General features: G+C 42.2%; 2 protein-coding genes across 2 annotated transcripts; one reads left to right on the top strand and one right to left on the bottom strand.

Moving 5' to 3' along the window:
* Positions 1-4,125: 4,125 nt before the first annotated feature.
* zhx2a (zinc fingers and homeoboxes 2a) lies at positions 4,126-13,888 on the top strand (the record flags this gene model as incomplete). Its single annotated transcript, XM_079226922.1, has 12 exons — positions 4,126-4,218; positions 5,138-5,803; positions 6,385-6,597; positions 7,346-7,594; positions 7,686-7,901; positions 8,216-8,300; positions 8,571-8,756; positions 9,493-9,908; positions 10,848-11,100; positions 11,187-11,343; positions 11,705-11,824; positions 12,471-13,888. The coding sequence occupies 11 exons, from the start codon at positions 4,126-4,128 to the stop codon at positions 11,820-11,822; spliced, it is 2,652 nt and encodes an 883-aa protein (XP_079083048.1). The 3' UTR covers positions 11,823-11,824; positions 12,471-13,888.
* Positions 13,889-14,353: 465 nt separating this feature from the next.
* On the bottom strand, positions 14,354-20,042 carry derl1 (derlin 1). The gene is made up of 8 exons (XM_079227122.1): positions 19,748-20,042; positions 18,275-18,386; positions 18,103-18,167; positions 17,456-17,482; positions 16,487-16,582; positions 16,260-16,312; positions 15,911-16,021; positions 14,354-15,249 (listed from the first exon to the last, which is right to left on the bottom strand). Exons 1-8 carry the CDS (start codon positions 19,898-19,900, stop codon positions 15,090-15,092), a joined length of 777 nt encoding a protein of 258 aa, XP_079083248.1. The 5' UTR covers positions 19,901-20,042; the 3' UTR covers positions 14,354-15,089.
* Positions 20,043-22,969: the final 2,927 nt, after the last annotated feature.

Raw genomic sequence — 22,969 nt, 5'->3', positions numbered from 1 at the left:
GTTGGCTGACAAAAAGGGGAGGGGCCGGCGGCTTGATTAAGCTCGCCTGGGCCGCCGGGCTATGAAAGCTGGTCCGTGTGCTCTCGCTCCCCCTCGCTCCCCCGCTGCAGACCGCCGCTCTGCATGACTGTCGTCTTGATTTGCACCGTCAACACTTCTTCGTTGTCGTTCAGTGAGTGAAGTTGAAGAAACCTCCCAAATGCACCTCGCCACTTCTTCTCTGTCTCCTAAAAACAGCAAACGCAGGTGTTACGGTCGTCCCTGTATACATGCAGTCTCCGTCAGGGACGCGGCTGTGGCAGCTACTTGACTACAGCGCCAACGTCCACGGTTGCTATAGCGACACCATGGCAATGAGTCTGCATTCTAATGACGCCTCGGCGGGTTGTGTGAGCGGTTGAGATATCTCGGGACGGCCTTCGAGCCTCGAAGGGTGCGGTGCCACGTGACTCGCTCGTGGCTGTCGAGCCCGAATCAAGCATGTGACACTTTGGCGTGACCACTGAGTACAATGCGAACACGCCACGATGACAGACGGCTTTACTGGAGCCCCGACCGCCCAGTGTAACGACACATGCTTGAATACTATATTCTGTGAAGTAGGATCTCCGTTCACATATTTAAGTAGCGTTGCATGCGTTTGATTTGGCGGGGGACTCTGTGCCGACTTGGTTTTCACAGAACCTCATTACGTCTTGATAGGAAAGTGCCGCTGCTGCATCGTCTCATTAGATTTTTACTCATGTGAATATGAGAGCGGAGCGTCTGCACCAGGCCTCCAGAATATCAATAGACTTTGCAGCCAGATAAGCCTCTTGTCTCTCCGCTCATTACAATATCACCCTCGGAAAGTTTCCTCACTCGGCTTCTCGTCGCCGCTCATCCTCACGGAGTTGTCATTTTTTTTGCAGAAGCCAAATAAAAGCGCGCTCTTGGCTTTTTAAGATATGTATCTGAAGCTGCTTTGTCTCTGGTTTCTCACTTTATTCACACTGCAGCACAATCTGATCAACGATTAGTCCGTTTTTTTCCCTCCTCAGGACAACTTGTCTCACTGACAGCTACGGACCTGTTAGCTGCTTTTATTTGCATACCAGCGAAGCCATCAAAGTGTGATGATGAATGTTTCTACATAAATAGACACGAGAAAATCCTTGTATAAAACTTGACAAGCTGGTCCGCGATGCCAAATTGTTTTCATATTTAGTCTGAAAAATACAGCTGCCACCTGAACACTTCTGCTCTCAGCCAAGTGACACTGACGAGCTGTAATTATAGCAGGTGTGTGTTGCAAATGGCCAAAGTTCATATGGTCGAACAGATTGTTGCTCATTTTGTTGCCCTGATTGTGCAACGGCGTGTTTTTGAATGGTTTAGAATTACATTTGCAGATATTTATTACAGTAGCTTGCTTACTGATCAGTGGACAGTTACCCCAACTCTCATCCATCCAAAATGTATAGATAGTAGTTGTTGTTCCATTATCGCATGAGACGGAAAGAAACAGACAATGCACATTATGCATTATGTATGCATTAATGCACATACTCAGGATGACACTCCTGAACATAAAAAAAACTAAACGGAAGAGCCGGTGAACTGGGGCTTTCATCATCGACTAATTTCACAACGATTTTGACTGTTTACCAGTGAATATGCAAAATGTCAGAAAATAGTTGCTGGAGCCCAAGTTGATGTATTTATGTCATTTTGTTTTGTCTGACAAACCAATTCACTCTCATAGAAAACTGAGAAAAATGTATTAACATTTGAGAAGCGGAACCCAGGGAATTATAAATACATGTTAATTATCAAGTGGTTGCCTATTTATTTTCTTTTAATCAACTTAATATTTCAGCTCTGAATTGCGTAATCGGTGACTTGTGTATCGTCCCCATCACACAGCTTCTACTCCCTCGTTAAGGTTCTATCATTCATTTATAATTGTCCTGTATACTGACATAAAAACGAGGTACTGTTACCAATACTGCCTTTGTTGTGCTTTGCATGTCCTCTAGATTCCATCAGCATGAAACAACCCATACTCATTAAGCAGGGTACTGCTTCTCCAGTCCTCCAGTGTCTAGTGATTGCTCCTCAGCCCACTGCAATTAGTTTCTTGTTAAGGGCGTTGGCTTTTCTTTCCAGCACCATTGTTGTCCAGGTCTGGCGGACCACCTGTGGACCATCTGCTCTGCTTTGCTGTTTCTTTGTCGGCTTCCTTTTTGACCTTTTTTCATTTTGAGCCAAATTTGCCCGCCAGCTGCCTGTTGACTCGACTACCTCTTTTGGATGGCGGCTCGCTGCAGATCCACATGGCACACCGCCGAGCTTAAATAACCCAGCATGTTGCCTTTCTTGACACAGTCACACCAGCCCGTTTGGGGCCCGCTGCCATACTTTCAAAGGCAGTTCAAAGGCACTTGAAGAGGGCATCTAAGGCAAATCCTTACCCGGGTTTCATTTTTCTTATTTTTTCCTTCTGTAAAATCCAACGTCTCGGTTGTCTCAAACATTTTACATTTTGGCATTAAGTGGATTTATGTTTTAATACTGATTGCACATAAAATCTACTGAAGTCATAGCCATGCTATGGTAAAAAAAAAAAAAAGTAAGACACTGACCTACATTAATGAAGATGCGGTCTAAACCAGTGTTTCCCCTACCGTTATAATAGGGGGGCAGGGCGCCCCCCTGAAAAAACCCGCCGCCCCCCTGTAATTTTTTTATAACGCCAGATATCAGAAGTCATTTAAGCTTCTCTTTCCTATAGAACAGGTCTACACCTTGTTCTGTTATCAAACAAACTAAACTGCCGTATGTTATTGATTGTATCTACACCACGACAGGTTGTAGATACATGGTCGCGTCTACTTCTCTGCTCTGTGTGGCCCCGATGCTGCACACAGGTGAGCCACAGCGGACAGAGCGAGAGAGAGCGAGCGGCGAAAAAGATGTCGCGTGCTTTTCACAATGGGATTTGCTGCTTTAAGCTATCACTAGTTTAAGCTAAGATCACGTTTGGATTTATTCATATGTGTTTGTAAATATATATTTATGTAGAAATGTGTGTGTAGCTGCATCCTTTGTTCTTTTAATGTCTGCCTGTGAAATACATTACTAGTGGTTTTGATATGTGTTATATAAATGCAATTTTGTATTAACAACCACACAAGATATGTTTTCAGATTAAACATGAGACAAATAGTCAACAATCCAGCGTTAAGTTTTACAACTACACATAAAATAAGAATTTCATCATCTCGAACGAGCCTACTGATGAGCTGTGCGACTCCACGCCTTGTGCTTAAAAGTTAGAAAATAGCTAATTGTTTTCCACAATAAGATATTTACTAGTAACTCAATATTAGTTATTTTTTGATTAACTTTATTTACATTTTTCTAACAGAGTGATAGCACCTTTCTTTTTTTTTTGTCTGATGGAGCGATCTGGTTTACTTGAAAGGGATTGCAATGCTCTTTATTCTATCGTTTATAAAAGCACAGATGGAGTCACTAGCACTGTGAGGTACGACTATGTAGTATGTCAGTCTCCCCTCTTCCCCCCCCCCCCCCGAAGCTGTAAACCTAGGGGAAACACTGGTCTAAACAATAAAATAATAGGCTGGGTCTTCACACAAAAGAAGGCCATAATACAAATGTCTGTTTAATGTTAATAATAATCCGCTTTTAAACTCTGGTTCTTCTCTTCTTTCTGCCATCCAGGTAGCATCCTGTCATGAAGTTCCAGGAGGTCAACCAGCTTTGGAGCTGACGCTGTCAGCGAGCCCGGCATATACTGCACCATAAGAGTCCCATCTCTACCAGGCCTTCGCCCTCTTACTGCCCTCCCCTCGCAGCTCACTCCTGGGGAAAACTTTTCTTTAGACTCCTCGGCTGCTCCCATCCCATAAACTGTCCTGCGCTCGCTACCTCGCCTGATATATAAAAGCGAGCCTGGGCCTTGGTCCAAGTCCAAGCCAGGCCTCCTGGCGATTCTTCTCTGTGAAAGCAGTCCTGCATCCCGCACCCTGGGCACCTCAGCCTTCTTAGTACCATCTCCGGTTGAGCACAGGCACCAGGCGAGGGCAGCTGTCCACTCAGACAAACCCAGGACCCGGCATCATGTCCAGTCGACGGAAGGCCTCCACTCCCTTGATGATCCGACCAGAACGGACCATGGTGGAGCTGGATGATTACACGGAGGAGGACATGGAGGTACACTTTCAATATCTCTGCCAAGAGCAGCTAGCTTTCTGTAATGGGATGCACTTAATGAATATGGTATCCAAAGTTTCTTATGAGGAAAATTGGGAGGCTGGATTTATGTCAGTGTTTCCCCTACAGTTATAATAGGGGGGCGCATGCGCCACTCGCTGACTTTTGGCTCTTTGCTGGTCCTTTCTGCTGCTGCGTCTCAAAACAGAAAACAGATCTCGGCTCAATGTTGAGCATGAATTGTATCAAATCTACAACCCTGTTTATAAAAGATGTGTAGAGGCTCACTGCTCCACTAATACTGATGCAACCTGATGCTCACATATCTGCACTCATTCTGTTTTGTTTGGCAAAAAAAAAAAATAGCTGTTTGTTTTCCACAATTAGCTATTTAGTAGTAACTAAATATTAGGTTTTTTTGCACAGATTTGCACAACTTTATTTTCATTGTTCTAAGTGATTGCAATTTAAAAATAAAAAATTGTCTGATGGACCAATCTGATTTACTTGAAAGTGATTGCAATTTTCTTTATTCTGTTATTTATAAAAGCGCAGATGGAGTCACAAAATTGAGAACCACTACTTTTAGTAGTGGTTCCCCCCCCCTGAAGCTGTAAATCTAGGGGAAACACTGTATGTGTCATATGAAAACTGTTTCTAACTTGTGATTTTCAAAACAGTTTTTTGTATTGCACTACACTTTAATTTGTAATATGTAATCATCCTTCTCTTTTTCTTCACGAGGAGACATTTTCTTGTATATCTGTGCATTATCTGTGTATTCGGATGATGATCTATGAGATGATGCAAAAGCAGCCAATATTCTGATCACATGCTGTGTTTGATGCGCATAGAGAATACATGTCAAGGCCATCTCTAGTCAAGTGTCCTTTTTCATCTGAAAACTGCCTTCTTCCAGACAAAAACAGAGAACCATACCGAGGAGGGACCCATGGAAGTGGATCTCTCAACGGAGACCGAATCGGACCTGAGGGGCAAGGCCTTGGACCCTCCCGTGGATCCAGACAAACCAGCAACAGAGCCACCAGACCTGTCCAAGCCTCAGCGGAGACAGCAGGGGGGCTACGAGTGTAAATACTGCCCGTTCTCCACACAGAACCTCAACACCTTCAAGGAACACGTCGACGCCAACCACCCCAACGTCATCCTCAACCCGCTGTACCTGTGCGCCGTCTGTAACTTCAACACCAAGAAGTTCGACACGCTGACGGAACACAACGAGAGGTGTCACCCGGGGGAGAGCAACTTTAAATTCAAACGAGTCAAATTGAACAATCAGACCATCTTGGAACAGACAATAGAGGGGTTCAGTAACAATGCGGCCATTTACAACGCGTCCGGTGGCGTTTGCGGCAAAGGGGACGAACTAGGCAAACCCACCACAGTCAAGATCGCTAAACCAAAAATACTGTCGTCGGATAATAAACGGACAGATTTGGCCAAGAGACCAATCACAGCGGTCAACGTGAACGGGACGGTCCTCATCCCCGAGTCGGCTCTCCTCAAAGCAGAAGGCCTTTCTCACATCATGCCTTCCCTACAGCGGCCTCTAAACTACACTCAGGTAGGACACCCAGTGGAGGAAGGGTCCTCCTTTTCTTTGATCAATATCCCTTCTCTGTAATAAATGCATTGTTTTTTATTTTGTGCATGAAGGAAAATCTAATTTACCACAAAGTTGGCACCAAATTACATGGTTCTTTTCGTTTTTCTTGGACATTTTTTGGGAATTAAAGTATTTTTTTTTGTAAACTAAAGAACTGAACACAGTACTTGTGGAAATTTGTTTTTATTAGATTAGATTGTAAAAACTTTATAATCCCCAGTGGGGAAACTCATTTGTCACCAAAAGTCAGACTCATACAGACAAAGTTCACAGTGCACAGCAGACAAGAGACGAATTACAAAGAACAAACACCAAAAAATGACAAACGAAACAAGACACATGACCGACATCAGAAAAGATACTAAATCTAAAAACCACAACTAAAGGTGTTCATTAAAAAAATCTAACTGCTGCTGGTACAAAAGACCTCCTGAGTCGTTCAGTAGAACACTTTGTTATCCTGAATCGCTCACTGAATGAACTTCTGAGTCCTTTAAAAACGGGCTATTCACTTGTCTTTGCTTACTCTACGATTTCAGGTGCCGAAGATCGCGGTGCCCCTCAACACAACCAAATACAACCCCTCGCTGGACGACAACCTGACGCTCATCTCTTCCTTCAACAAGTTCCCCTACCCAACACAGGCTGAGCTCTCCTGGCTCACTGCAGCCTCAAAACATCCAGAGGAGCAAATCAAAGTCTGGTTTACCACCCAGAGGCTCAAACAGGGCATCAGCTGGTCACCTGAGGAGGTAGGAATTACAGTTATGATCGTGTTTATAAATAAGTAAAGTGCATTTTACCGGGTCTTTTTCAAAACACAAAAGCTCAAACGGGGAACCATCTGGTTCTCCAGAGACCAAATATAATCATTTCTATCGTATTACGTTAGAAATGCTGTCAATTAACTTGCATCCAGATTAGAAATACTGAGAATAATCATCTTGTGTTGCAGTTTATGTTGCTCTATCCCATCATGTTTTATCACTGTAAAGCAAATAACAGCTCAAAGCACAAGTACACTAATTGTCTGTTGCGATGAGCTCTAATCAGGTTTTGGGCTTTTGTCTGATTGCTGACGCATGTTGTTTAATCAAACATCATTTTCACTTCACCTTTCCCCAGAATGTTGCTCCAGACGTTTAATGCTGCACATGCAAGGGCTGTCATCAGCGGGCCACATGCTCAATCATCATCACGTCACTTCATTTGGCAATAGATATACTCAACAGACTAGATCTTTGAAATGAAAATATTAAAGATTATTACTGGTAATAACTTAAATAATAAAGTGAATCAGAAATGTATACCATAATATCCATTTTGAAACTGTCAATTTCACCAACGGTTTAAATATCTGCTTTAATTCGAAATAGTCGAGACGTTAAGAATAAGAAACTTTAAATAATTTTGGTACTTTAATTACTGCAGATGTTTAAAAGGGCAGCAGCAGTTTTTTTTTAACATACAATTATAACAATTGCTTTCCTTCTTTGACAGGTGGAAGAAGCCAGGAAGAAAATGTTCAACGGTACAATCTCCTCTGTGCCTCAGACCTTCACCGTGGTCACTCCTCAGTCGTCCAACTCGTACGCCGTCTCTGCGGCCTCTAAAGCCATGCAGTCGGCGGCCTCCGTCTTGCATTCCCTCCCCTGTCAGCTCCTGGGACAGACCAGCCTGGTGCTGACGCCCATAGCCAACGGCTCCACTGTTACGTGTGCGCCGCTGGCACTCAACGTGGCTAACCAGGTACAAAACCTCGGGCAGATGTGTTTAACTTGTGCAAACACAAAAGACGCATGATTTGAGGTGGTCACTGTTTCCACCATTTGTACCACAGGTGGCTCAGTCGCTGAAGCGACCCCTGGCCTCCCCTATGATCTCCACGGAGAGTAAACGACCGTCCATCATTCAAACCATTTCGGCGCCCACGGCCACATCCAAGCTGGCGTCGCCCAAAGTGCTGAGTTTTACGGTTGACCTCAACAAAACAGCGGAGCAGTTATCAGTACTGAGGTCCAGCTACACACAGTGTCCTTTCCCCGAGGAAGATGAGGTAAGAATAAGTGAGTGAAATGACATTATTTGTGCCATGCTTTTGAAGGAGATATATATATATATATATATATATATATATATATATATATATATATATATATATATATATATATATATATATATATATATATATATATATATATATATATATATATATATATATATATATATACTCAAGGGATTTTTGACATTGGCATTTGTTGCTGCTTTATATTTTGTCCTCCTTGCTTTTCTTTTTTTTAACACACCACTATCACTGATAAAGACCCGCACATATTGTCTCATTTTCTGTTGCATCTGGTCATGTGATAGATCTACAGGCTGATAGAGACCACCGGGCTGTCCAGAGGAGAGATAAAGAAGTGGTTCAGTGAACAGAGGCTACTCAATCTGAAAGGTATGTGGTGTGACTCGTCAAAGCAAGTGTTTAATAAAGATGAAAAAAATTACTTATTTCCTAATCATTTGAATTGCATTTTGTCTGCAAATAACCACTATAGATGACAATAACAAAGTAAAAAGATTACATTTATAATATTGATGGTTTACATCACGACTGTTGAAATGATGCCATACACCTAAAGAAGCATTTAATATTTACCTTTTTTTTTTGGTTGTCCTAAAAATAAAAACACCATATTTTGTTCTCTCTGTGCCTCTCTTGAAGGTGTTCCTCCACCTCCAGTGCTGGTGAAAGCAGAGGTGACGCCAGCACCCAAAGGCGTCCCGATAAAGAAAGCGGTCCCCAACCAGTTCCCCCTGCTGGAGAGGGTGAAGGGGAAGTCGTCAGAACAGCTGAAGGCGCTGGAGGAGAGTTTTCAGAGAAATGGCACTCCGACAGAGGCGGAGCTAGGTAAAGCCTTCCTCCAACCCTCTCACTAGCAGAGTATTTAATCGCAAGTGGGCAAGAAAGATGGAAGAGCATTAATGTCCCCTCTTCTCTCAAAGTTTTATTTTACTTCACTTACTTTACAGTGGAGAAGAAGATGAATACATATTGTGTCCAGCAGTTAAACACCTTTTTAAAACGAGTTTTTCAGTTACAGAATTACTAAATGTGGCAAAAAGCACTTTCTGTACATTTACTCACTTGTTTCCTGGTGGTCCAAGCCTGGGTCCTTTGTCTTCATGACGTGTCGACAGAAACACAAGAGCGCCGACCTGCAGGCCGGTCGATAATGAAGCACAAATTAGGCTTGTCAGTCAGAACAATTTTGTACGATCAGCTGATGTGAAGTTCCTGAGAAAAAGGTTCCCAAACTTTTCCAGACTGAAACTTACTGATGGAGGGAGATAAAATTGGGTGAGAATCAGTTGGTCAAATATCCTCACTGTAGTTAAAATAACTTAATGAAGTCCAATCGTGTTTTTCTTCTATTTATACCGGGCGTGACTTAATGTCTTCCGCCCCAGAGGAGCTGCAGGCCAGTCTTTGGTGGGTTCCTGCAGACAGGAATAGCAGACATGTTTTTAATGAGCTCCTTTTTAAGTCCCTCAGAGAGAGACTAAATTCCCAGGTTTACAAAAAAAAGCCTTCTACTGTGAGGTAACACAGCTCATCTGATCCACTGAACTCTGTCCTGCTGCAGACCAGCTGGCCCAGGAGACCAGGCTGTCTAAGACCGAGGTGGACTGCTGGTTTTCAGAACGGCGGGCGCTGAGGGACAACATGGAGAAGGCTCTTCTCGCCATGTCTTCAAAGAACACGGAGGACCGAGCGGACTGGCCCGGAGCGCTGCTGAACGGGACTTCGCATCGAGAGCAGGGCGGGAAACCTTTACGCTCCTCTCCTCATCCACCTGTCCTCTCCTCTTCATCATCATCCTCCTCCTCGTCCTCCCCTCCTGTGCTCGCAGCCGCCTCCCCTCATCCGCCGACCCTCTCCTCCTCGGCATCGCCTCCCATCCTCACGTCATCCGCCTCCTCTTCTCCCCGTCCTCCCGTCCTGTCGGCCTCCACCAGCCCGGCTCCCGTTAACAGCCGCTCCCTCGGCCTGCTCAGAGAGGTAAGAAAGGCTGAGGAACGCATGTCGACGGCAACGCTAACAAAATATGAGAATAAGACACAAGTTGGGCTGACGGGCTGCTAGTGGTAGTTGTGACTTTAAAAAGATTCATTGATGAGAAGGGACCTCTTTTTTTTATGTATAAAGTGTATTAATCCTGAGACGGTATTGCGCTGGTACTTGAGATTGAAACATTGACTTGTGATTGACACTACATGAAGAGATTTGCTGATACTTTATTAGTAAAAGTGAGTTAAGACAGCAAGCGGCTATAAGGTCAGATCTGACTAACTAAAGTGAAGTGGTGTGTCTAGAACGTATATCCATGAGATGTCTTGAAGGGCAACATTTTGCACAGGCTGCCAGTTATTACATTATTTTAACTTCTGCTGGCTGACTTTAAAAGCCTGCCAAAAAAAAAAGTCTGCCGGCCAAATATGAAGCCAATCCACATGCGTTTATCTGTTCATCCGAGCTCACACAGTACATAAAGGTGAAATGTGAATGATTTTAAACATGATTCTCCACTGTGTGTGTGTGTGTGTGTGTGTGTGTGTGTGTGTGTGTGTGTGTGTGTGTGTGTGTGTGTGTGTCCAATGAAGCGGTTCTTTATAGAGCAAATTAAAGTAAACAGGCAACTGTTTATAGCCGTTATCACATTTTATCTACGTAGGAAGAAATGTCATAAAGCACTTTAAGACTGTAATACTTGTACTTTGACACTGCAGGGCTTTGAGCTAACATGCTGGTTTAGGTGGTAAGATTAGTTCACCGTGATAGTTTAGCACGTTCAGTGGTGGAAGAAGTACTTTGATCCTTTACTTCGCTGGTTGGTGGAAGCGTAAAACCGCCATTCTAGGTTTTTCTGTGAATCGGGGCTTTAAATGAATGTTTTCTGGTGTAAAATGTTTTGTTTGGTCCCACACTCCGTCTCGACAGATGTTCAGTCGGACTCGGTGGCCATCTCCCGAGGAGTACAGCCAGCTGGAGGTCCAAACGAGCCTCGGACGCACCGACATTGTCCGCTGGTTCAAGGACCACCGCTCGGCCCTGAAGAACGGTGAGACTCTGGACTGGATGGAAAGTTTCCAAAAACAGGACCTTGGAGAGCAGCAGAGAGCGGGCCAGGATCAGAACGGCCAGAGTTCTGAGAAAAACCAGAGTATTTCCTTGGAAGTTAAGGCTATGAAAGGTGAGTTTTGGAAGATAACTTTCTATCGTGTTGCAAAGGGTTTGATGCCCGGGTCTGACTTAGTGTTTTCTCTTCTCTGGTGCCAGTGGAGGCTGGTGAGAACACAGCAGCTGCTCCGGAGCACTCCAAGCTGTCTGACCAAGACAAAGTCCAGTGGTTGACTGGCAGATTAGCCCACAGTGTGACAGACCTGAGCCGGACCAGACCGGACCAAACCAGCTCCAGCACTGTGGACAAAGGGAGGTGGGTGGAGAGAGGGAAATGGATTATTTCATCCTATATTTATTTTTTAGTGTGAGATGTTATACAGACAGCTCACTGCCAATTTTAAAGGAATGTCTGAGGAGTTATTTTAAGATTTTTTTGTTATTTGTGATCTAAAAATACAGCACCGTATGGGCATCACAAGTTGTGGATGATGATGAATTACTTCATTCTTTGCATTTGTTACTTATTTCATCAACTAGACATTGTATGGGTGGTTTATGGCATTTGTTTTCACAGAACATTCAATGCGCACATGAAAACCCTTCTTTGATCTGTGTTTCTAGTTCCTAGAAGGAGTCCGTTTGTGTTTTAAACTTTGCGTCTGGTTCATTGCCAGGTGGGTACAGGTGACTGTGGCCGTGGGAGAGGAGCGTGAAGCAGGAATGGAAGGACCGAGGCTGGCAACAGACGGGGAGGTTCTCTCCATGGAGCAACCCGGGCGGGTCACTGGTTGATAGTAAGTTATATTGATAAAATATCCTCCTAAAGAACACTAGTATGTGATTTGTATGGCGAGTGTTAAGAAACTAGGGAGCGCATGAGAAATACATATTACACTGGAGCAACACATTTGGCCCATTAATAGTAAACAAATTGATCAATGCATTTGTTTTTTTCAAAGAGATGGATGTTTAGTTTGTGTGCCTTGGCTTGAATCGAAATATATAAATAAATGGTGAGCTGTTCCTTTTTAAGATGCCACAGCTGCAGTTTTCAGCTACCCAGGAAGCTATTAGGGAGCAATTACCTCTGATTGGCCCTCCAAAAAAGATGGCATGCTGAGATGGCAGGATGATATTTGGACCCACACCATCATTAGCATCATCTATGTAGACCCACAGTGTTATTGTCGCAGGAAGTGCAAATGGTGATAGATTTCAATTTTTTTAAATGATAATTTGCACCTTTTTGTGTCCAATAAAAAACAAAAACAAAGTTGTTTTTAATTCCTATGGAAAACCATAATTTAGCTGCCAATTGTCTAAATTTTAATCTGAAACGTATTTCCTTTGAAGATGGGTGGGAGAACAGTGATTATTTTTTGTTAAAAAAAATGAGCCCGTGTGTTAATTTCACATCGTTTCTGTCTGATTCTGTTCCAGGTAGAGTAAACCATTGACCGCGACGCCACAGACCATCATGCACCGACTCAAGATGACTGAATGTGGAACCAGTAATGCGGCTCTGTGACGTCATCACAAAGCGCCAGGGACTTTGTAGTTCCACTAACTGACGTGTGGTGCAGAGGCTGACATTAAGAGGAGTGCCAAAGCTGGACTTGATGCATTGTTCTTACTACTACTTATCTTTTTTTTTTATTAAACAAGCACCCTTGTAAATATTTTTCTGTATTACAAAAAAAAGAAGTTTGTATAGTTTTACTGAAAGGGCACGTTTTGTTACATAAAAAGAAAAAAAAAGTAATGACTGGTGCTCCGAAACCTGGAATGTTTTTGTTTTAAGATCAAAGTGTATGATAGTGTGTTATTTGCTGAAAAGTATTCCTATTTTTGTTTGTTTTTTAAATCATACCTGCGCACTGCTCATTATGAGCAGTCTTTGATAGCACTTGTGTATATCCCGTGGTAGTGATAGATATGTACATACTGGGCCGCTTCCTCTCGAGCCGTAACTTTTCCTTTTCTTCTGCAGCGTCACCTTGATTCACACTCGTAGAATTGTGCTGACGAAGGTGGAAATCACTCAGAAGTGCTCTCGAGGGAGCTAGGAGTGACCGTGTTTCGGGCAATCGGTGCAGACACACAACGCGATATAGAACCGATCGCGTAGAGAAGAGTGGAGTGTCTGTTTGATCGCACCATGCTGCCTTTTCTGCCCTCTTATCTGACATTTACCGTCAGTCTCAGAACTGCCGCAGTACAGACTGGTGACCATGATTTCATCTTAATCACTTCTTTGTTTGAAAAACTTTAAATATTCTTTTTTTGCAGGCTGTGTTTTCACGCATGACAAAAGACCTGAACACACCCCTTGGCTTCGCTCTAGTCTTTCTGGCTCCAGGAAGGTCCTTTTTGTTCGAAGCTGGATTGGATTTAGTTGATTTCTGTACAGCCGGTTTCCAACACTTGAAATGTCGGTTCATGAATCTCCCTCGAGAGAAATGATCAGTTTTGTGCTGATTTTTCTGAAATAAGGCAAACAAATTCATTTGAAAATCACAACAGCCAAAGCGGTCATGAACTTCTTGCATGCGCTTCAACAATTTTCATTTTTAACGACTCATTCTCAGAAATGATTTAAAAGGGATATGTGATTCATGGGTCAGATTGTAAGCGCTTGCAATATTTGTGCAGCAAGAAAAAAAAGTCATTTAACTCTGGTTTGAACAGCAGGTGTCTGGCTGTTTGCCGGCTGAATGTCTGCTGCCGCTTCAGTTTCACGTTCAGACGAGTATCTGGGATACTGTACATTTGGTTGGCTAGACTGGGGGGGAGAAACGCTCGCATCTTTCTTTTTAAATCTGCTGTAACTCAATAAATACACAACCAACTATAATACCGCCTTGGTCTTCCAGTGTATATTATGTGTTTCAAAACTTCTGGGCTTGGACTGATTGCTTGTATACTTCAATATGTTATTTGTGTGCTTTAAGTTGAACAGATGGAGTGAAACACCCAGTCTGACACAAATCACCTCTAGACTCTGCTCATCAGGTCACTTTAACTTTTTACAACGGTATACCTGGGTTTGGTTGAACTTGGCAGGTGTTTTAACTGTACCATTTATACAACTACCAACCATATATACTACTACAGTGCTATTTATCTTTAGGATTTGTACTGTTGGACCAAACAAGAAAAGCATTTTCACCATTTTGACATTTATAGAACAAGTGATTCATGACAAGTATTGGCAGTTGGTGTCAGCCCTAATTGTATATACTGTATGGTCAGTCAGACAATTGGCAGGGCTCTGACTGAAGAATGAGACATGGATAGAACCATAATTACACTCGGACTCGCTCAACCTTTTCAATAAACAACTGTTGTATTTACAAAAAGAGGAAAAATCCCATTTTCACCTTATTTTGGTAAAGATCCGATCTTAAGACAGAAGATCAGGTCTGTGCCACAAAGGCTTACAAACATTTTACACCCATGTAAAAATCAGACCTGGAGACAGTGCTCTAAATAGCTTTGCCCATGTTGAGCTGAGCGCACACTCCCAGTGCGTTAGTAATTACAATGTAATCTGATATGGCGTCGCAGAGAGGGAGGGAGGATGGGAACGCGAGTCAAAACTTAACAGCGAGCTGGCGTGCAGCTGCAACATCTCGCCCTGACAGTCCAGCGAAACGGTGTCAAATGTGTTCAGTGGGGGAAATAAGAAAGAACGGGAGGGGAGCTCAAGAATCATCACATACATTTAAAAAAAAAAAAAAAATCTATTTATTAATTCCTCCTGTCGGCTTCACATGGACACACCCGCAGTAGTAATAAAGCTGGCTTTACTTGGTTAATGGAGCGTATGGCTGGAGCCAGAGTACCTGCTGTGCGGCACTTTCTGGGTTAAAATGCGTGCTTCCTCCAGTTCCATCCCCTTGGAGCCTTTAAAACATAGTTGTGAATTCAATTTTAAGTCAAGCTTTTGCCCTCAAACTAAAAAAGGAAGAGTGACGTAAGCACTTTAACCCGAAACATCAGCGCCATTTCTTATTGGGAGCAAAAGGGTGTATGTAGCTCTCTGGTCTCTCCGCTCATTCAATCCCCCAGGCGGAAGCCTTGGCCCCAGGTGTGACGTCCTCTTCCTCCTCCCCCGCCACCACCACCGCCTCCTCCACCCTGCTCCTGGGCAGCTGGTCTGGTGGGGGGGACGCCGAAGCCTGACACTCCTCCCCTCCTGTTGGGGAAGAACCGATATCTGGAGAGAGATGCGCAAAGGGTGAGAAGGGAGGCATTAAAATGTGGACTTTAAAGCAGATGACATTGGAACATTTTAAATCAAGGGGGAGCGGGGGGGAAACATACACACAAGCATTCATACAAATGAACAAATTATTTAATGGCTGGGCGAGCTCCTAAATAACTCCAATGTCCTCTTGGTTCGTTTGTCAGTTTCCTGGGGCAGTCGGGTTTTCATTGGTCGTCTGCCGTGATTGGTCCGACTTGAGGCTCTTGTCATGCGTCACTGTGCACGGGTGACTAAACGTATTTCCTCTTCTCTCATCCAGTTCTAGTCAAATATTTTAAAAATACTTGTTTGGACTGAAACTCAAAGTGAATGCAAATCACTGTTAAATAAGTACACAGATGGTTCAAGAGGAACCGGAAAAAAAGAAGCTCTGCACGCTCTGATGGACTTTTACAACAATTTGGGTCGTAATCTTAGCTTTTTAGTGTTTGTCTTAAGACGGGCAGACGAGCTCTGGGCCGGTTTAAACCCCGTCGCGGTAAAGTCATTCAAAAGTTGCGTGGTCTTGCTTGCTTTAAGCTTTGTATTGCAGATCCTCAACAGTGAAGTTGGTGGGTAAATTATTAAAAAAAAAAAAAACATTTGGGAAATTAAACACAATCAAACTTACAAGAACTCTGGTGTGGAGAGGAAGGTGCGTCCTCCCAGGTCCATGGGGTACTTGAACATGAGGAAGAAGTACAGGTGACCCACCAGATTCCCCGTTAGTTCGTTCACAAACCTGCACAATAAGAGAAAGATTAATCAAACCTCACAGAAACAACATGCTGAGCTGGTGTAACATGTACACAGTCTATGTACTGTATGGGGCAGCTCATCCGGCTATTCCCTACTTACGGAATACAGAAGATCCTTATTAATATGAAAAGACATTGAATTTACATTCATAGTGCAGTGTGTTTGACTTGAAACTGTTCAACACAGTCTTTGATTCAATCAATTAAAAAGTAGTTACTCACGAGCCTCCGATGATGAAGTTAAAAGCCAGAATGACCCAGGGTAGATAATGTGCCTAGAACAGAATAGTAGGAAATATCATTGATATGAACATTGGAATTAGCCTCACGTTCAGGTAATGCGGTCAATAACATTAAAAACAGGCTATTTTATGTGCTCCGAAATTACTGTGAAACGTGAGATACGTTTAAAAAGACTGGAAAGAAAAATTTGGAATTTGTCCCGGTACCTTGAATCGCGTTCCGAACCAGAAGGACACGATGGTGTCTTTGTTGAACTGAGCCCAGACGTAGAGCACCGACATGATCAGTGGGATCATCAGCAGCTGAGGAACAACACACACAAACAGCGCGTGAATGTGCGACGCAGCACAACTTGGACATATATCTTTTTAGTTTTGAAAAACTGGATTTTAGAGTCGTCATTATTTTAAAAAAAAGGTGAAATATGTCAACCCTTTTCTGTGAGAAAGCCTTGTTTAAGTGGCGACGCTGCATTAAGAAACACTCCTACGATCTCAAGTGATAATTGCAAACGAGATAGATAGAGAGAGAGAGAGATATATATATATATATATATATATATATATATATATATATATATATATATATATATATATATTTTGTTCCCTCTCTCAGCAGGGATGTGGATGTTTTCATGAGAATGGCTGCCAGCTCTCATAATTACAATGTCCTGATTATGGGAGAAAATGTTTTGTTAGAAAATTAAAATAGATTTAAATTTGGATGTGGTGTCGTAAATAAACTCAATGTTAACTGTAAAGTTGATATGGGAGAAAATGACAAATGTTGTTCCCCTTGGGAGTATACATTGGTTATAATAAGGGAATCATTGATTTCCCGATTCAATATGATTTCCAAGTCAGTCCAATATTGATACTTCAGTTACAATACCAATTTTGCTTGGATTTTAATGATCTAGAACTAATACTGTAAAAGTAACACTCTAACCTGGTGCATTATTGAAAACATTGTTTACTTCATGTTATTGTTTATGCCCTGAGATTAGTGGTATTTCAGACAACTTTGCTTTTCTCTTCATTCATACACAGGAAACGGCATGGAATGAAAGATAGATCTTTTTTTTTAAGAGAAGATTTTTTTTAATTTGTTTTAACCCAGCCCTTGTCATTATGATGTGTTGTGGTATAAATACTGTAAGGGAGGAGGATTCTTACCTGCATGTTCATCAGCATCCCAGTTATCTATAGCCAGAGTCAAGGACAACAACCTTGTGACTCATAATAATCAAATCTGGAGCCTTAAGATTAGAGCAGCTGGTGACCAGAAGGTTGCCAGTCAAATCCCCACACTGCCCGACTGTCACTGCGCCTGCCTCTTCCCTTTAAATAAGCCTAACCTCCCACACCTGACTTTTTATTCACCAGTTCCCACAATTTGCCTGAAAAAAAAAAAAGCTCAGGTTTAAGGAGAACAGGTGTTCGCCCAAATTTGTCTCATGAACAAAACAAAAGCCAAATAAGCTGACAATCAAAGCTGAACTCCAGAGGAGAGTGTAGAGACATGGGCTGCATGTGACCTAGATTAGGTTTCTCTCTGCTCTGCAGGGGTAGACTGACACTGGGCCACTGGCAAGGAGCCACCCTGACATGGCACAGTGCTGCAGAGAGATGGAGAGACAGAAAGGGTTGCAGAAAAGACAGATGAGAGAGAACCACAGAGGGGCAAAGAAGGCAGCAGAGAGAGACCGGATCATTGGTGGAGTGAAAAACAGACTTGCAGGGATGTAACTTTAGAGATTCATCATTTAAACAAGAGGTTTTAGAGGAGTTTGGTATTTTGTAATGCCAGACAAAAAGGATACAACAATGCAGATCCAGTTGAAGAAGAGCATAAAGACGTAGTCTGCCGGTCTGCCATCAAACGCCCCTGGAAAACAATACCAGGATTAGCGTGACAAAAGGTGGTGTGTGTGTGTGTGTGTGTGTGTGTGTGTGTGTGTGTGTGTGTGTGCGCGTGTGTGTGTTCGTTCTCACCTGTCTCTAACCGAGAGGAGTAGTGGTAAAGGAAATACAGGTTGACCATGTACAGAAATCCAGTATTCGGTGTTATTGGGAAATACAAGGTGGCGGTCACTGGTCTCCAGAGCTGAAACAAACAGAAGAGACTTTCGTCTAATAGAAGTACATCAACACAGCTGTGTTTGTGCGAAGAGCCAGGCGTTTAAGGCCGTGCATGTGGATTGTAACTATTAACTTCTCAGCACTGAGAAAGTGGCACTAGGCAGCTGGTCGGTCGTCTGCAGGGTGCGTTGCCACACAAGATGTTTCAAAGGTTTTGTTTGATGGTGACCAAACATCAGGTCTGTGGAGCATTGACTAGGCGGCTTATGGGCCTATGGGTGTTAAATTGCTTTTAATCAAAAAGAGGGAAAGGACAGGATATAATCACAACATGCAATAGCAGTGATTTTTCAACAAATATTTTTAGCTGTTAAATCCAACAATGCCAAACCCGACTTCGGCTTCTCAAATCTGAGAATTTGTTGCTTTTCTTTCATTTTACATCACATCATATTTTCAATGACGCAAAATACAATACATTTTAAAAATGTCACCTTGGGCTCACACTTTGTGATGAGCATTTTTATTTTATCATTGACTAGATTATTTACCAATTAATTATACTTGTATTGCAATACCTCATGATAAATTACAAACATGAGGAAGTTTCAGTCCTAAACAAAATACACATTTCTAATTGAGTATGTATTATTATTTACTGACGTTGTCCATGTCTTCTAAGTTATAGCATTTGATTTTTGGAAATATCTTACATTAGTACAAGTACAGAAGTATTATTATTACAGAAAAAAACGCGCTCATACCTCTAAAATAAATAAAGTAGGACACAACTCGAACACTAGTGCAGTACTTAGTAACTTTTCGCAACAGTAAATTAATAGTTTTCAGGCTAATTGGCCCTGGGGTTTGTCTGCCAGGCTCCATCCCGCGCCCTAATGTTGTATTAACGGACAATCTGTGAAACCGTAAAAAGGCTGCCTGAAGGGCTTGTTTTATAGCAGGAAGGTCCCTTTACGATGAGTCAAACGTTCTCCATCTTGTGGTTTAAATAGCAACAGCACCTGGAACTCAAGTTCTTATATTGCACTAAAAACAGAAACGTCAACACCTCGGCTACTTTATCATCTCTGGTCATTAAAATACTCTTCTCTTTTTTTTGCACTGGGCTGATATTTACTCCTTATCTCGGTGTTGCTAACCTAAGTAGCATTTTGACAGCACCAGGAAGTGCTAACCTTCTGCGTCTCGCCCTCTGATTGGCTGTCACACAACACAGGCCTCCTCCGATTGGCTGTCACGCAACACAGGCCTTCTGCTTGGAGAGCCTTGATAGCCACTCGCTAGTTAGCTAACCGAGCACATCCAGAATACACACACCGCCTTTAACAGCGACCCCGTTACACACAGGTGACAAGATACACTCACATGAAATCTGCTTAAGACCAGCTCTGGAAACAGCATGAGGTTCCTGAAATCAATCAATCCTAGTTTCCCAATAAAGGGAACTGCAATCGAAGCAGCAAACCAGTACCGGGTGATGAGAGGGACGCTTCTGAACCAGTCCCCGAGATCTGACATCTTTCCATATGATCAATGCCGACTCCTAACCGTGAAACAAAAGCTGCTCTTTAGAATTGAGCTGATATCGCGAACACACCGCGACCGCTCGCTGCTTTTATTTGTATTTGATCAGACGCGCTCCACTGCTAACTTTACATGACGTGGCTAATCACAGGCGGCTAGCTTATAAAGCTACTGAGGTCAGAACAGGCACATCCGGTTGAATCCTTCAAAGTAAAACCAAACCAGACCCCAGAATCAGATCCATTTATTCGCCAGGTATGTTTACACAAACTAGGATTTTTTCTTGGTGGAAAGTGCATAACATTAGACGAGACAATTAACAACAACAACAACAACAACAACAACAGATAAATAGATGTTGAAATACAACATAAAGTGCTCAGATAAACAGACAACAGTAATGAAAACAAGCGTTCTGTAAGTGTATGTTAAAGTGTAATGTTAAAGTGTTAAATGAGCTACAACTACTACTACTACTACTACAAGTACCACTAAACTGACAGCAATAACAAATACAATATTGCAAATGGACATAGAAGTGATAGTCTACGGAAATAACTTACGTTTGTCAAAAGAAATGAAAGACTAAAATGTAATTTGTATGGAAAACAATACATTAAATCACTAGTGTTGTGTCAGACTGTTATATAATAACTCTAATTCTAAGCATGTTGCTAAGAATATGATCAAGTGATGAAAAACTACTTACAGTAAAATATACTTTTCAGCAGCAAATGTTAGAGAATCATTTTTAAGCTTGAGTAATTTGGCACTGACCTTTGTCTTTGGGCTAATCTTTTTTTACCCCATTCTTAACAAACATTATTACACAGGGGATAACAAAGCAAGCGGCACCAATGACACCAATGAAAGCCTACATTATACTTACAAGTTGCAGGTTTGTAAATTTATTTATCTTCCTCGTTATTTACATAATTATTCATTTGGATGACTGTTTATATCATGCTCTTAATTTGAAGGATAAATGTAAGAACCGGATGCATTTGTATTATCGCCCAACATCATATTTAGGTTTTGTACTTCCTGAGTGATATGCAAAAGACCCACTTGACCAATCTGGGGGCAGCCAGCGACCGGAAAAGGCGGAACAGATGCGCAGGGTTACCTGCCACCAGCAGCCACCTGTGGACAGGGGTCGAGCAAATGACGTAGATCTGAATGTAAATCAGAAGAAACACGATTACTGAGAAACAATACTCATGTAAAGTATCCCTCACGTGAGGTCAAATCAACAGCAACGCGTGTAGTTTATAGAAATAAACTCCCACTGTTTCTGCATGACACCTCGTGTTTACACTTCAAGTCATACCTCAGATGTCAGGTTATAGGTTTAAGGTTTTTGAATGAAGAGATATAACATACCTCTTCAGCTAATTTAATTTACTGGACATAATAATACATAGTATGATGATCAGAATAACTAGGAAACAGGACCTTGTGCACAAATTGATTGATTTACTTTATTGACATGTGTGTGAGTGAAAGTTAACATATATCCTTATAGAGATTGAATACCTTTCATTTTAAACGAATAGATGAAGAAAATCATCTCAGGTGTTTTATATTTTTACCAATGGGCAGATGAAAAAGGAAAACCTTATGTTCCCACAACAGAAGCATAGCTGCAATAAGAAAGACATGAAAGTTAGAATCTTCTTTTTTTTACTGGAACCATTTACACAAATGCACACCGTTTAATTATCTTAGACATCTCTTACAACTCACGCGGTTCAGTGAAGGTGATACCGATCAGTCATTCTGAAATCATGCTGCTTACATCGGATGGTCATGCATCCTTAATATTCGTTTTTTAAAAGACATATGTCAATAAATAGCTGACTGCTTTAGTCCACGGCTGTGTACTAAATGAGTATTCATTAATATCTAATGATATTGTCCATCCTGATATTATCCATTTGTCTGTTTCACTCTAATAATAGCGCACCTGTAGTTAGACATTAGGCTCGTTCGTTAGAGCTGCGCCTCGCCTGGAATCCAGACGAGAGCAGCGGCCGCAGCAGGAGGCGTTGACAAAAAACTGCAATCAAGTCGGACAGTTGTCAGCTGTCAGCTGTGTATTCGCAGGAAGTCACAGAAAAAAGTACTTCCTGTTAGTTCCGAACTTTTGTTTACTTGTAGTTTACAGATCACGTTTGGATTTATTATATGTGTTTATAAATATATATTTATGTAAAAATGAGTGTGTAGCTGCATCCTTTGGCCTTTTGATGTCTGCCTGTGAAATACATTACTAGTAGTTTTGATGTGTGTTGTATAAATACGATTTTGTATTAACAACCACACAATAAATGTTTTTAGATCAAACATGAGACTAATAGTCAATAATCCAGCGTTAAGTATTCCAACTACACATAAAATACGAATTTTCTACAACACGTGGTGTTTGCTGTCAGATCTAAGAGCCAATCAGCTCTCTGATGTGGCGAGAGCCAGGCGTTTCCCATCATGCACTGGGCCACGCAGTCGTTGGAAAGCAAATACGGCGGCTGACTCTGAAATCGACGGCGACTTAGTCTCGTGAGAGTATCGTTGACCACGTGTGCATGACGTCAGAGCAAGTCGGGAGCAAGTCGGACACAAATCTAACCGGCATGCATTGCGCGCCGATCAACGCAGATCGATTCTGCGCAGAACTTGGCTCATCTCGAACGAGCCTATTCATTAAGAAAATATAAGAAAACTTAACTGATGGTGTCGTGTTTTTTTCGTATACTGTACATACACATACAAAAACGTGTTAAAATCTGTACAATTTATGTTTATATGTTTGTCACTTTCAGTTTTAAAAAAGTATCCTCTTAGTTAAAAGATAGTTTCAAACTACAACTCCCAACATGCACTTCTCTGTTTACCCTTACGTCAATTTTGGGCGACACAATCAACCGTCCTTAAAACAAGCAAATCAAGAAATCCGCTGAAACTAAAGTGGAAGCAAACTGAGCGTAAAGTGAGAGACGCGTTGAAGAGACCCGGGACGGCTGAGCCGGGACGGACGTTAAATGGCGCCGAGCTGAAACTAAA

This window comes from Taurulus bubalis, assembly GCF_910589615.1.
Source record: "Taurulus bubalis genome assembly, chromosome: 12".
Lineage (NCBI taxonomy): Eukaryota > Metazoa > Chordata > Actinopteri > Perciformes > Cottidae > Taurulus > Taurulus bubalis.
The sequence above is the reverse complement of the archived record's forward strand: the minus strand, read 5'-3'. Positions and strand labels throughout refer to the sequence as shown.